The 12,911-nt window shown below is 39.4% G+C and overlaps 1 protein-coding gene across 1 annotated transcript; it reads left to right on the top strand.

Annotated features, from left to right (window-relative positions):
- Nucleotides 1–2,406: 2,406 nt before the first annotated feature.
- On the top strand, nt 2,407–3,867 carry vcpkmt (valosin containing protein lysine (K) methyltransferase). The gene is made up of 5 exons (XM_078277977.1): nt 2,407–2,680; nt 2,908–3,021; nt 3,131–3,203; nt 3,354–3,473; nt 3,597–3,867. The coding sequence occupies exons 1-5, from the start codon at nt 2,433–2,435 to the stop codon at nt 3,699–3,701; spliced, it is 660 nt and encodes a 219-aa protein (XP_078134103.1). The 5' UTR covers nt 2,407–2,432; the 3' UTR covers nt 3,702–3,867.
- Nucleotides 3,868–12,911: the final 9,044 nt, after the last annotated feature.

Here is a 12,911-nt window from a genome sequence, read left to right as displayed (position 1 = left end):
TTTAAAACCTCGCAAAGGCAGGTTAATGGACGTATAATACCAAACTCATTAATACATCTGTAAAATTCGGTGAATAGGTTAGTAACAACAAAAAGGAACCTATGTGGAAGTCCTACAGGTAGCTACTGAAACCGCCACACCGAATGTACTTGCCAAGTCTGCGCGCGAAGCCCGCGGAGCGCGTGGCGATCATGCGCAGATGCTAGAATCTGCGCATGTCAGTAACGTCACCCTTTCAAACCAAGGTGATTGACTGATTGATTGACATTTGTATCACTTATTTTTTTCTCCATATATTAATATTGTTTTCCTGAGCTAAAAACAAATTAAACAACTGATTGATTTACATTACTGACATATTTATTTAGCACATATTTTTAGATTTGTTTATTGGTGTAATATATGTATGTGTATATATCTATGTAACGTTAGGTTACCCCTTTCCCTCAAGTAGGCTACACACAGGGATGCAGTGTGCTGTGTTGTTCAAAGCCATAGTAAAATTTCATTTTCCTAATCTTGGAGATCAAAATAATTAAAAGGAGAAAAGAAAGAGAAGACATTATCCAACTAGCCGTGTCTATGGGCCCTCCATGGATAGTGAGCCTATACACCTTATAAAAAGAGCTAAACGCCTCAGTAATTCAACATTAGACTAGGAAATGCGTTAGCCTCAGGAATCTCATATTAATAGTCACATGTCTTCTTTTTTTCTGATGTTGTAGGCCTATTAAATAATGAATTAATTATTGAATTAGTCAATTTACTATCTAAAACTGTGTTTTTCACTTTTTTCATATTGTGTAACCAAAACGAAGAGTAAGAACATTAATGAAATGAAAGCACCTTTTACTTAATTGTAGACAAATACCAATAGGAGCTCTAGCAGTATAGATTAATGAAGCAACCCCTGACTTGTAGAGATTCCGGAATTTAATAAAAGAGATGGCTATAGCTTAAATCATTTTCTATCTGTATACTCTATTGAGATGATTGGGATAATAACAGCTCTTAGGTGGATTGAAGAGGTTAAACCAGTGAGAGCTGTGATCTGTACAGATTCCATGGCAGCTATTCATAGCCTAGATACAGGTCACTCATCAAGGGAAGATTTGATTATTGAAATTAAACATTTACTATTGCATTTCAGGAACCTTGGAATCACTATTCAGTTTTGTTGGGTTCCAGCTCATAAAGGTCTTTAAGGAAACGAAGAGGCTGATGAAATTGCAAAAAAAAGATGTTGAAAAACAAATGTATAGGAATTAATGTTCCACTGGGGAAGGGTGAAGCCAAATCCATAATTAAGTAAAAGTATGCAAAGATGGTAAACTGAATGGGAGGCAGAGTTTAATGCTAGACACTACCATAAATTACAGAAGACTGTGACCGGGAAAAGGGTTACTTTGCTGAGTTTACACAGAAGGGAAGAAGTGGTCTATACCAGACTTAGATTAGGTCACACAGGATTGAATGCTACCTTACAAATAGTAGGTACTGGTACTGGCTTATGCATAGAATGCCAAGACAAAGAAGACGTAGAACATGTACTTTTTGTATGCGAGAAATATAATGATAGTAGAATAAACTGACAGGAAATGGAAGGAGAGAACGCAATACATGATATACTTGAAGAACAGGTTATGACAAGGGAGAGACTTGAAGCTTTATTTATTTTTCTTCATAATACTGGTTTAATGAAAAGAATAGAAAAGTTTTGGGTTTTTTTGGTTATGGTATTTTATTTATTCATGTTTGTTTTGAATTAATTCAAGCCTAGACTCTATGAAGTTCATGGTATTACACACTCCTGTACAGTTGGTGGCGGTATAATACAAAAGTAGTAATCTGCCAAAAAAAATTAAAAAAAAAGAAGAAGAAGAAGAAGAAGAAGAAGAAGAAGAAGAAGAAGAAGAAGAAGAAGAAGAAGAAGAAGAAGACTTTTTTTTAAATTGTAAATAAAGGGTACAAATCACATGTGAATAGCCAAAATATACATAACATACAACAAAAAAAATAAACTAAACTTTTTTAGAGCAGAATTTACACTTATGAATGTGAAATTTTGCCAAAAGAATTAATAAATTTATAATGAAGTACATCTTTTCTTTACTATGGCTTTTATAAAAGCAAAAAATAACATCCTTCCACAATAAGGCAAAGTCTTTATAAATATGGTCAATGATGAATCTGCTGAGGTTTTGCCAAAACGTTCTGGTGTGTGGGCAATGCCAAAAGAGGTGCAAAACAGTTTCTGGGTGGTCTTCACAAAAAGAACAGTTTGTGTTGACTTTTAAATTTAATCATGTAATGATTAGCAGGGTAATATCTGTGAATTTTTCTGAAGGATAGGAAGAAGACTTGTAGAGGTTACGCTCTTATTCTGGAAAAATCAGACCGGAAGTTTTCTACTTGTTCCTGCCGCGGCCAACATGGCCGATGAGGTTGATTATTTTGTGAGAGAAATTGAGAAAAACGACGGTTGTACCTTAAAGGTGAAGCAGTGCTACTTAGGAGACGTTGGCTGCGTCGTTTGGGATGCAGCTATCGTTCTAGCAAAATATTTAGAGACAAAACAATTTTATGATCCGTCCTCAGGAGTGAACGTCTGGGCTGGCAGGAGTGTTGTGGAGTTAGGAGCTGGGACAGGAGTTGTTGGTCTGATGGCAGCAACACTGGGGTGAGATAACAGCTTAGTTTGTGCGTGTATATGTCACTCTGTCGTTTAAATAGTAACGTTAATATACATATATCACCAACGTGTTGCAGTTTAACGACTAACTAAGCTGCGTGTACTCCCTTGCTTTGCAGTGAGTGGAAAACAGCCTTGATATCCTTTTTAATTAATAACCTATAGAAAGCCAAAATATAGTTTTCATTGACGTGTAACGTTATTAAATCCCATAGAGCTCTAGTTACTGTGACAGACCTTGAGGATTTGCAGACGCTCCTGATGGTGAACATCCAGGAAAACCAGGCACTTATCAGTAGTGGATCCGTTACTGCCAAGGTACTGAAATGGTTTGTACTTATATTTCGTTTTTTGGATTTCAATCATCCAAGCTGCATACTCAACATATTGCAAGACATTTCCAAATGCTAACTTTTTGATGTCTACTCTACTACTAAGGGGTGAAGATGTGTCTGACTTCCAGCCTCCCCCACATTATGTCCTCATGGCAGATTGCATCTATTATGAGCAGGTACTTTACTATGGTTTCTACTTTTCTTTGCTTTTCAATTTAAACAGGAACCTTTGCAAAATTGTGCCTGTATCACCATCATTGCAAAACAAAACAAACAAAGTGTAGCACTGTATTTCTCTTTGTGACTTATGATTGATTTCCACACAGTCTATTGTTCCGCTGGTGGAGAGCTTGAAGCTGCTCTCTGGACCAGAGACCTGCATTATTTGCTGCTATGAGCAACGCACAGAGGGCGTCAACCCAAAAGTGGAAATGCAGTTTTTTGAGGTGAGAGCCCAACTGTGTGTTCCATTTTTAAATGCTAATAAATATGTAAATGCATATAAAGAAGCTGAGATATTTTACATTACCTCTCAGTGAGTCATTGTGGGGTTTTGTATTACCTTTTAGTTGCTGCAACAAAACTTCAACTGTGAGGAGATCCCTTCAGACAAGCAAGACCCAGAGTTTAGTAGTCCAGACATCCGCATCCTGCACATCCGGAGAAAAGTCTGAGTTTGTGTGGTCACATGGAAATGAGATTTAAGTCTGGCATGTGTATAGTATTCAATGTATCTTTATTTCTGCACTCTTTTTAACAGTTTTTTTAAGAAAGACATGTTTCTAATGAAGAAACACTGGCCTGATAATATAGTGATTAAAAAAACATTGAAAAGCGAAACCATTGTTTAAAAAAATATTTTTTTTCATACACTATAAACCAAGTTCAGATAATATCATCCGTTTTATTGATCTGTGTAATTGTAGGGCTGTGAAGGTAGATGACATGTCCAAGTACAGACATGACAGACTGTGGTTCTCTTTAATAAAAATAGTTATTTAAGCTAGAGGGGTCACAAATAGACCAGGAAGGGGTGTTTTGTGTTCTTTTGGATGTTTGAGATTGAGGATTAGTCTTGCAAATGTTAGATTTTTTGTTTTTAATGTTTTTTTTTGTGTGCAAAACACAGTGACAGAGTGAAAGTCCAGAGTTTATAATAATAATAACTTATTTATACAGCGCCTTTCATGAAACCCAAGGACACTTTACAGAATTACTGTGGCTAAGCTAAAGGAGGTTGTAGGCTGTGGTAAACAGGTGGTGTTTCAGGAGTTCTTTTTAAAAATGTCTGCAGATAGGGTGTTCCAGAGGGATGGGGCTGCTCAGTAAACTGCAGGAAACTACAAACATGTGACTGACTGTGCTTATAAAGCTAGTGCTTTGTTCTGCTGTGCATGATTGAACATACATTGATGTGGATTTTTACATTAGGATAATATGCACAGTCATGTTAGATTGAAATTGCTAAACTCCCCCCCCAGAAATGAGCAGCAACAGACAGCCATAAATTGCTGAGTGGTTTTCATCATAATTTACAATTGTGAATGAGGTATGTCAATTTAGACATTGCGCATTTTAAACACTAGGGGGCAATCATTGCTCAAAGTCCCCCCCCCAAAAAAAGTTTTTTTAATGTGTGTAAATGTTTAGTCTGTGCAATAAAACTGCAATTAGATTATTAATCATGAGGGCCAAGCTTGTTATCACATAACTAAATATGAACTTAAGTTGTGAAGACAATGTTGTTACTACATTATTAGAACTTAGGACATTGGGAGAGGTGGGAAAATAAATCATGACTAAAATTCCTCAATCCATATGTTTATCTTTATGTGAATTGATATATATTTTAAAACTGAGGCCAACGTAGTGTTTGCTAGCTCTCCTGAAAGCTTTGGCCCTTAATGCGAGGGGAATTCCACCCCAAGCCCTAGATTAGCTGGAAGATTATGGCTCTTTTTCAAGCATAAACCATGAAGTACGCCCCGTACTCCCACAGGCATGCAGGGGCCCCTCACAGCCTTTCATGCTGCTCTTTGTTTACACAGCGGCGCTGTAGTGTAATGAGCAGGGTGGCCTCCAACGCTCAGACCAAATAAATATGTTATGGTGAAGTTGATGGGGTGGGGTTGACACTAAAGGTCCCATTAAATACTCAAATCACTTTATAGAAGAATGCAATGGGAGCCAAGTTTGATTATGCATTAATAAGATGCTCCTCATGCCCATCCTAATATTTCTCTATAGGAACTCCAAAGCTAACCTTGCTTAACGTCTGCTGAAACTGGACAGCAGGAACATCTGTGATGGCATTGTGCCTCATCCTTGGGGATTTTTTATTTAAACAGAAACAAGTAACTTCATAATCCAACTTTAAGTAGATGCTTTAGCTTTGTGTAGATTTAACGCCAAATAATTGTTTAAATACAACATTGTGAACAGTTTTCTCATCTGAATTACAAACAAATACAACCCTTCCTGTCCCAACTAATAGATTATTAACCAATATCCCAACTGTGATTGTGAAAACTGTGTATGAGGATGGAGAAAGACAGACTGTGTGGTTGGGTTGAATCATAGTTTAACAATCTGACCCCTGAGTCCTTGGACGGCCTTGGTCGATGATATGACCTATCACAAGAGGGATAGATTGAGATTAATGGCCTTTATTTTTTTGCACAGTTACTAATATTACTACAGTGGATCATTTAAGACAATCACTCCCTGTGGCCCTTCACTGCCCTCTCATTTCTGCCTGGGACAGCTGAACTGCTACAATCAGAGCCAGTCTACTATTGAGGTATCCTTTGGCTTTGACCAGGACATGTTCAACTAATTAATTTGACTCACAGCTGGTATTAAGTCCATGTCCCCCTGTGTGGTGGGGACAGGACCCAGAGGGGTTATTGGGAAGATTAGAGGGGAGCTCCACTATTGTGTCAACATGTCATCCTCCTGCCCACCCATAGCTCTTTCTCCCAGTCAGATCATTTAGAAATCTATTTTCCAGTCTCTCTGGTGCTCTCTCCTCAAATGTCAACCAAAGAAATAATTAAAATAGGGTAGTTATAGTCTTCTTGTGGTTGGCTAATTAGGCTAGCTCTACAGGGGAATACAGGGAGGCTGAGAGTAAATGAGAACAGCCCACAATGAAGCAGTGGTATCTCTAATCTGTTATCATATATACATTACAGTTGATTCCGGTGACCATAAAAAATCATTACTGAATAGTAGCGTACATGCTGTATGCACTGAGACAGAATGGGGACATTTTCTGCCAACAAATGGTGCTATTAGTAGAAATAACTCTTACCTGTGTGGAATACCTGCAGTAAGAACAACACAGTTCAAGTCCTCTTAAATAGCTGCATAGGCAACATAGTGCACTGCTTTAACACAGGCTTATTATTTACATACCGTTTATTAATTATGGCATGATGATGGAATTTGTTGGCTGTTTTGTCTTTTTGTATGTGATTAGTCTTGCTGTTGTCTTTGAGATTTAATGTGCAATTCAACCCAGTCTGCACTTTCTACACACAAAACATAGTGAGAAGCATCTGCATGGACTCAGTAATGCACGTGGATCACCCCACCCGGTCCTTTTGAAACAATAAAACATTAGGGAGCAATGCAGCGCCCCTCTAAACCAGATGGGGGGAGGAGAGTCTGACTCCGTGCAGCCTGTGTGATGTGCACCACTCTGCTGCATCACAGCCAAGTGACACAGAAGATCCTTTGTGTCACCATCCTCACGCTGCCTGGAGCCAAGAGACACTGTTCCAGAAAGGAAGACTCATTTTCTCACTTACTATTAGGGAGTGGCTCAAGAATAGACATCAAACTGGGCTGATTAAAAATAGAAGAAGGCTGCATAAATGTGTGGCTCCTCTCATCCTGCAAAGGTACCCCCACCTCCATTATCTCCCCTTCCACACACACAGATCATCTTTCTCTCTTTCACATGACAAACAGGGCCCACTGAACTTTATGCTGCACAGACAGACAACAGGCTAGAGCTCCATTCCAAAATAGAGTATTTGATTAGTGTTGTTTTGCAGCTCTGTCCCCATCTCCAATAATGAGATGCAACAACGCACTCTTTTTCAGTGGATTTTAAAGCAAGAGGTGGAAAGGTGCCAGTGAAGCAAAGCCCAACGGGACAACTAGCTACACAATGCTGACTCAACCCCCCTCATCCCAATGCACCTCCCCCTTGCAGGGGAACATGAGGAGGGTGGGGAGGCTGTTACAACAGCTGTGCTGCAGTTGAGGAACGACACAAATTCAGTACTGTGAGAATATTGTGCACACTTACATATATATATATATATATATATATATATATATTTAGGTTCTATAAATATAGGTTCAGTGTGGCTCAAATGTGGTATCAATAATAGTGTATTGATCCCTTGCTTGAAATACCACCTTTCATTATGTGGAGGCTTGATTGCCTGTGACTGGTTGCTGTCCCTCCGGCATTCTAGTGCAATGATGTATTTGTCATCATTAGGGTGTGTGGCGGCCCAGCACAGAGGAGAGAATAGCAGAAGGGAGGGTGCAGCATGTGTGTGTAGCGTTTCCCTGAGTCATTACTTCTCAGTATCTGAATCTGGACTGACTTGCCTTAGATGTGAGATTTTCTCCAAAGCACAATGCTGGTGTTGTCAAAGCCAGAGACGCTGTCACTCAAAACATTGTCTCCTCTGTAAGTACAGTAATCCTGTCAGATATACAAATGTAGTCAGTCATGGAGTGCGACAGTGTGGTAGCAAGCTGCTGAGGGACGCCTTTGAGGTTGCTTTGCATGGATCATCATTTTGTCAGTCAGCGTGTGGAGGCTGTGAGTGATTACATGTGGCTGGTGGATACTGCTGCTAGGTGAATGACTCCTGTCTACGTTACTGTATACTTCGATGTTAAAGTCACCCTTCAGTGTTTCTGTGAGTGTTGATGAGGTAAAGCCAAATTACAGATGCCACATGGCATAGGCCAGTGCTCTGCTGCATACTGTATGAATAAGTTGAATCTCAAAAACCTCCAATTGGTTTCATTTTGCTTTAGAAACAAATGCACTAAGTTTTTTGTTCCTCGCAGCCAAGAGGCACAGGACACCTCAAGCTGCAGCACCATCTATAATGCCACCCCTACTCCCCTTGTCCTATACTGTAGCATTGCTTACATCTAAAGGCAAGATGGTTAACACTCAGCTATGATCCTCTTTACTCTCTGTTACAGCTGGAAAAACACAGCATATGAGTCCAGGGACAAACTGGTTCACACTCTCACACAGCTGAGGCAAACATCCTGCAATTCTCAAGAGGAACCATGTGGACACATTTTAGGTTTTCACATAATGCAATATAAATAGAAGCCTGAGGCTTAAAAAAATGTAATTGGACTTAGATTGGATGTTTTTTTAAAGTGGAATAACCAACATGATGATAGGCCAGTGAGACTGTACCAACAAAACTGTATGGTTAGTGGCTCAAATTATGTAGTTAATGCTTGTATGAGCACTTTATCCATTAAAAAGCAAATTGGTTATGTCATGTGGACATCCAGCCTTTCATAATAATTTTCTGGTTCTCTGAATTTGTAATTTCACCACAGAAAGTAACCTTCAGTTGCCGATATGAATGGAATGCATTTTGGACCAATGCCCAGAGTGTACCTTGGACTTCACAGCCTCACATTTTCAAACTTATTTAGCTGACCTATACCACAGCATAACTCCTATAAAAACCATAGCACATTTGTTTAGACTGTTTATGAGTAAAACCTGCACCGACACACTTGCAGTCAAAACAAACTTAAGTCACACCCACAATATAAACAGAAAGGAGTGCATCTGTGTAAAAAGGAAATAGGGGTTTGCATGTAGTGTGGCATTCAAGAGCATTAACCTCAGCAGGAAACCTGAAACAACTTTCAGCCACTTCCGGACATGTTTTACACTGAGCTCTGTGTGAGTTTATTGTTCAACAGCTCATTTGAAAAGGGCTAGTGAAGGTGCAGAGGACAGAGAGATAAGTTTCATAACCAAAAAGGCAATTTTGTTTTACTGTCCTTGAACTAAGCTGTGTAAGCTATGGCTTGGAGTAGGTGTTCCATCCTACCATTTGGCAGATAAATAAACTGCTTTAATAATAGTGTTCACCAATGTGCACAAGAATATCTGTATCTGCAGGCATCTCAAATCCTACAGTGATTATCTAGCTGGGTGTGGCTGGCTGTTGAACTGTAGGCCAACATTAAACCAGCGATGACTATATTCACAACCCACAGTCAGAAAGGACTATTACATTTGTGCTACCTGCGCAAATGTTACCATGCAGCTGTAGTTAAAAGGGAAGTGAAGACAAGTGAGGAAGACACACCACACCCCTTAAAACCACAAACATAACTCAGGCTAGGTTTGTAGGCATGTAATGAGCAGCTGTAATACCACTCATCACAGTTTTTCCTGATGCCATTTTAAATCTTTGTCAAGTTGACTAATGAAAGGCGAGTACGAAGAGCTGCCATTATAACAAAAGGGAAAAAGGTGTGTTTCTATATTGCAGAACTTTGCTCACAGAGAGTGGAGTCTCTTTCGATTTCTTCCCATTCTTCCTCTTTCTATGTTGAATAGAGGAACTAACTGGAAACTTGCAGCACAGTCAGCCACCTATGTGATACCAAAAAAGAAACCAGGCCACACTGGCAGAGATCCCATCACGTCGTTGTCATAGTACCCACCCTAACAAACAGGCATTTTGGCCATCTAAGACAAATCTGTCATAGACATTCTTGTGCAAACCAGTGGAAGTATTGTAGGTCATTTGCCATTTTACATTGTGAATGATGACACCAATGAGTTATGAATCTGAAGTAAGCTTTTGCTTTGTGAGATTTAAATGAACATGTTGCTGTGCTGTAGTGAACACAATCATATTCAACTCCACCTTTGCAAAAGCTGACCAGTCTACTTCTTAAGCATGAAGAATGATACCTATTTCAAGAAGCTCCTATTAATGAGCTTTCTTCTATGACCTTTCCTCTCAGGAAGTGTAAGGAATTCCAGCCGGGCACAGAGAGAGTTGACAGAAGGGCCAGGGGGTCTCATCTTTACAGCGGCGAGGTCATAAAACATTGCTTACAGTCTCTGTCCTTGCCCCAGGGGCCACAGTCTTACCAATAAAGCTGTGAGGATCATATGGTTGTAATGAAGTGGTGGGAACCAAAGTGGCCATTACAGCCCAATTAAACTGCCATCAGCATCTAATGGAGACCCTTGACCAAGCCGTCACTGAAAACAAGTATTTACAAATATCCTCAGAAGCTTGGATACGTTCTCGACTTGCTTTGTTTGTGGCTGATCATTTCAATTATAGGCCCTTTTTTTGTAATCGAGCATTTAAATCACAGCTGCAAGAGGTGTGTGGGTTGTGCTAACGATCTTCTGTGGCAGTGGAGCCATATCTGTATCTATGTCACCTGACTTGTGTGACGGAAACCTCTGTGGTGCTAAAGCAAACATCCTGAGGCCTCTACAGCAACTTACTAAGCACCAGATTTTCCACACAGTCAATGTCACCGTGATTATACACCCAACACTTGTGGATGCAGACACATGTAGGATACAGTGTCTGATTGTCAGTGAATACTGCAAATACTTTACTTGTATGCTTGAAGACAGTGTTCATCCTATTCTTGGACTAACTGTGCTTTTTGAACAGCTTACATAGTGCCAGTTTTTATGTGGATGTGTAACACAGGAAACAGTGCCCTTCAGTATGCTGAGTGGAAAAATACAAAAATCTGCAGAATAACACTGACTAATCTTCTGTAGCCCGAAACACAGCAGTCAGACCATTTGTCACCATTAATCCTGTCTTTGCCAGGAGGACAAACACAGGTTAATCAGCTTGAATGAAAACTAAAAACATTATTTCACTGTGTCTACTAGTAAACAGTTGAACGGACAAATTCAACTATTAGTCATATTTTACTGAAATGATTATTCAGCAGCAGCAATAATTAAATAAGGTCAGTATTTTTAGCAGAGTAGAAAAGGGTAATAATACAGACACATCTTCCTAGAATGTTGAAAACTCTCCATAGATTGTGGAGAACTTTTATAAGGTCATATAAACACACATAATGGCTGTAGTATTGTCATTATTACACACTCATTATGCCCATGATTATGTGAAAAGAGTTAAACACATGGTTATGAGTAGGGGTGCACCGATCCGATATCGGTCCCGATATTGACAAAATAGAAGGATCAGAAAAATTAACAGATCCACAGGCCGATCCAGTTGTTAGTTTTTTTTCCCTCTGTCGCACATGTGTCGCATGCTGGAAGAGTTGAGTGTACAAATAAATAAGAATTCAATACATTACATCTATGTTACTTTGTCTTAGTTAGGAAAGTAATGTTTGGTTAGGAAAATCTGGTGCCTTTAGTCTCTTCCACATGGTGGAAGGAAGGTATAAGGTGGAAGGTATACAGTGTATTATTAATTCAACGGTATCGGATCGGTATCGTCAGATACACAAAGGCCAGGCATCGGTATCGGGACTGAAAAAGTCGGATCGGTGCATCCCTAGTTATGAGTGGCTCGTTCTTTTGAGAAGTGCAATAAATGGCCTCATTAGCAACTGGTATGTCTTCACAGGCAACTCATAACTCACATTTGTATCCTATTACATTTCCCTTTCTCAACACCATCACTGCATTAGTCAACAGACATCATTCTCACCAAGTGAAAAGAACTGTGACTGGCTTTTTAATGCCAGTCCCAACCAAAAGCAAACTCAGGAAGTTAGAGCTGACAGCTCAGCGTCAACTCTACTATGGCTCGCCACCAACATGCAACATTCAAAAAGAATTCACATTCAGCTGTATATCTCCACTGCCCCTCTAACTCTCATGCAAACTATCATGTGGCTCTGTTGTTCCAAAAAGACCAGCGGTTGGACTTCCTGTTTTGTACATTTTCCCCATTTACTGGCAAGGAAATTGAGACCAGAAACTTAGTCTAAGGGTGGACATAAACTCTTTGTGAAGAATCTGCCCAATAGCACTAAACCCAAAGAAATGTTAACACTGTGGACTTCTAATTTGAAATATGAGCATTCTTGAAACACTATTTATATAATAAGACAGTTAAAAATACATAAAATGGTTTTATTACTCACACAGGCCTAGTCACAATAACTGCCATTAATCCTTGAAAAACCAAACAACAGACATAACAGATTTAAAATCACTTTTTTAATAAGACATTACAATGACATTGTTCTGTACATGGTTTCCCCAGTCAAAATAAGAGTAAGAGCTGCACCACAGGGTGTCTTCAACATTTCACCAGTAAACGGCTCCCTCTGACTACACAACAGATGGACTCTGATGTAGGGTTACTGTACTTCCGTACTCATGCTACAGATATAGGCTAATCATATAATGTCCCAAGACCGAGGCTAATCAACTGTGGTATCAGATTGAGAGAGCTCAGAGCTGAATGACATTCCTTTGGAAAGACTGAGTCAACTGACTGTGTTACCCAAAATCAAAAATGCATCCCAACAAGCATGTTTAAAGAGTTACTGGAGGCCTGTTTGTTGAATATTCAGCACAAGCACGACCCACATAAGGGGACTGGGAGGTGTAACAAAACATGTCTGAAGTAATTTGGTTTCTCTGATGTCAAGACATGACAATGAAATATAAGCTGTTGTGATTTTTTTTTCTCGCCCCCCTCCCCCTTGCAGCAGTCAATACCATTGAGAAGAAATACTTTTCATCACAGTACTGTGTTAAAACAAATGTCAAAGTCCTTCTAGTATGCTACATGACTTTAAAGATCTCACCTCAGAAGAAAAAAAAAGAT

The sequence above is a fragment of the Sander vitreus genome, chromosome 20, assembly GCF_031162955.1.
Source record: "Sander vitreus isolate 19-12246 chromosome 20, sanVit1, whole genome shotgun sequence".
NCBI classification, from domain to species: Eukaryota; Metazoa; Chordata; class Actinopteri; order Perciformes; family Percidae; genus Sander; species Sander vitreus.
This window is presented reverse-complemented; position numbering and strand designations above follow the sequence as displayed.

Coding starts and splice junctions, on each gene's coding strand:
- vcpkmt (XM_078277977.1), top strand. CDS start 2,433: ATGGCCGATGAGGTTGATTATTTTGTGAGAGAAATTGAGAAAAACGAC. Junction 3,022..3,130: donor ACTGCCAAGGTACTGAAATG/GTTTGTACTTAT, acceptor TCTACTACTAAG/GGGTGAAGATGTGTCTGACT. Junction 3,474..3,596: donor TGGAAATGCAGTTTTTTGAG/GTGAGAGCCCAA, acceptor ATTACCTTTTAG/TTGCTGCAACAAAACTTCAA.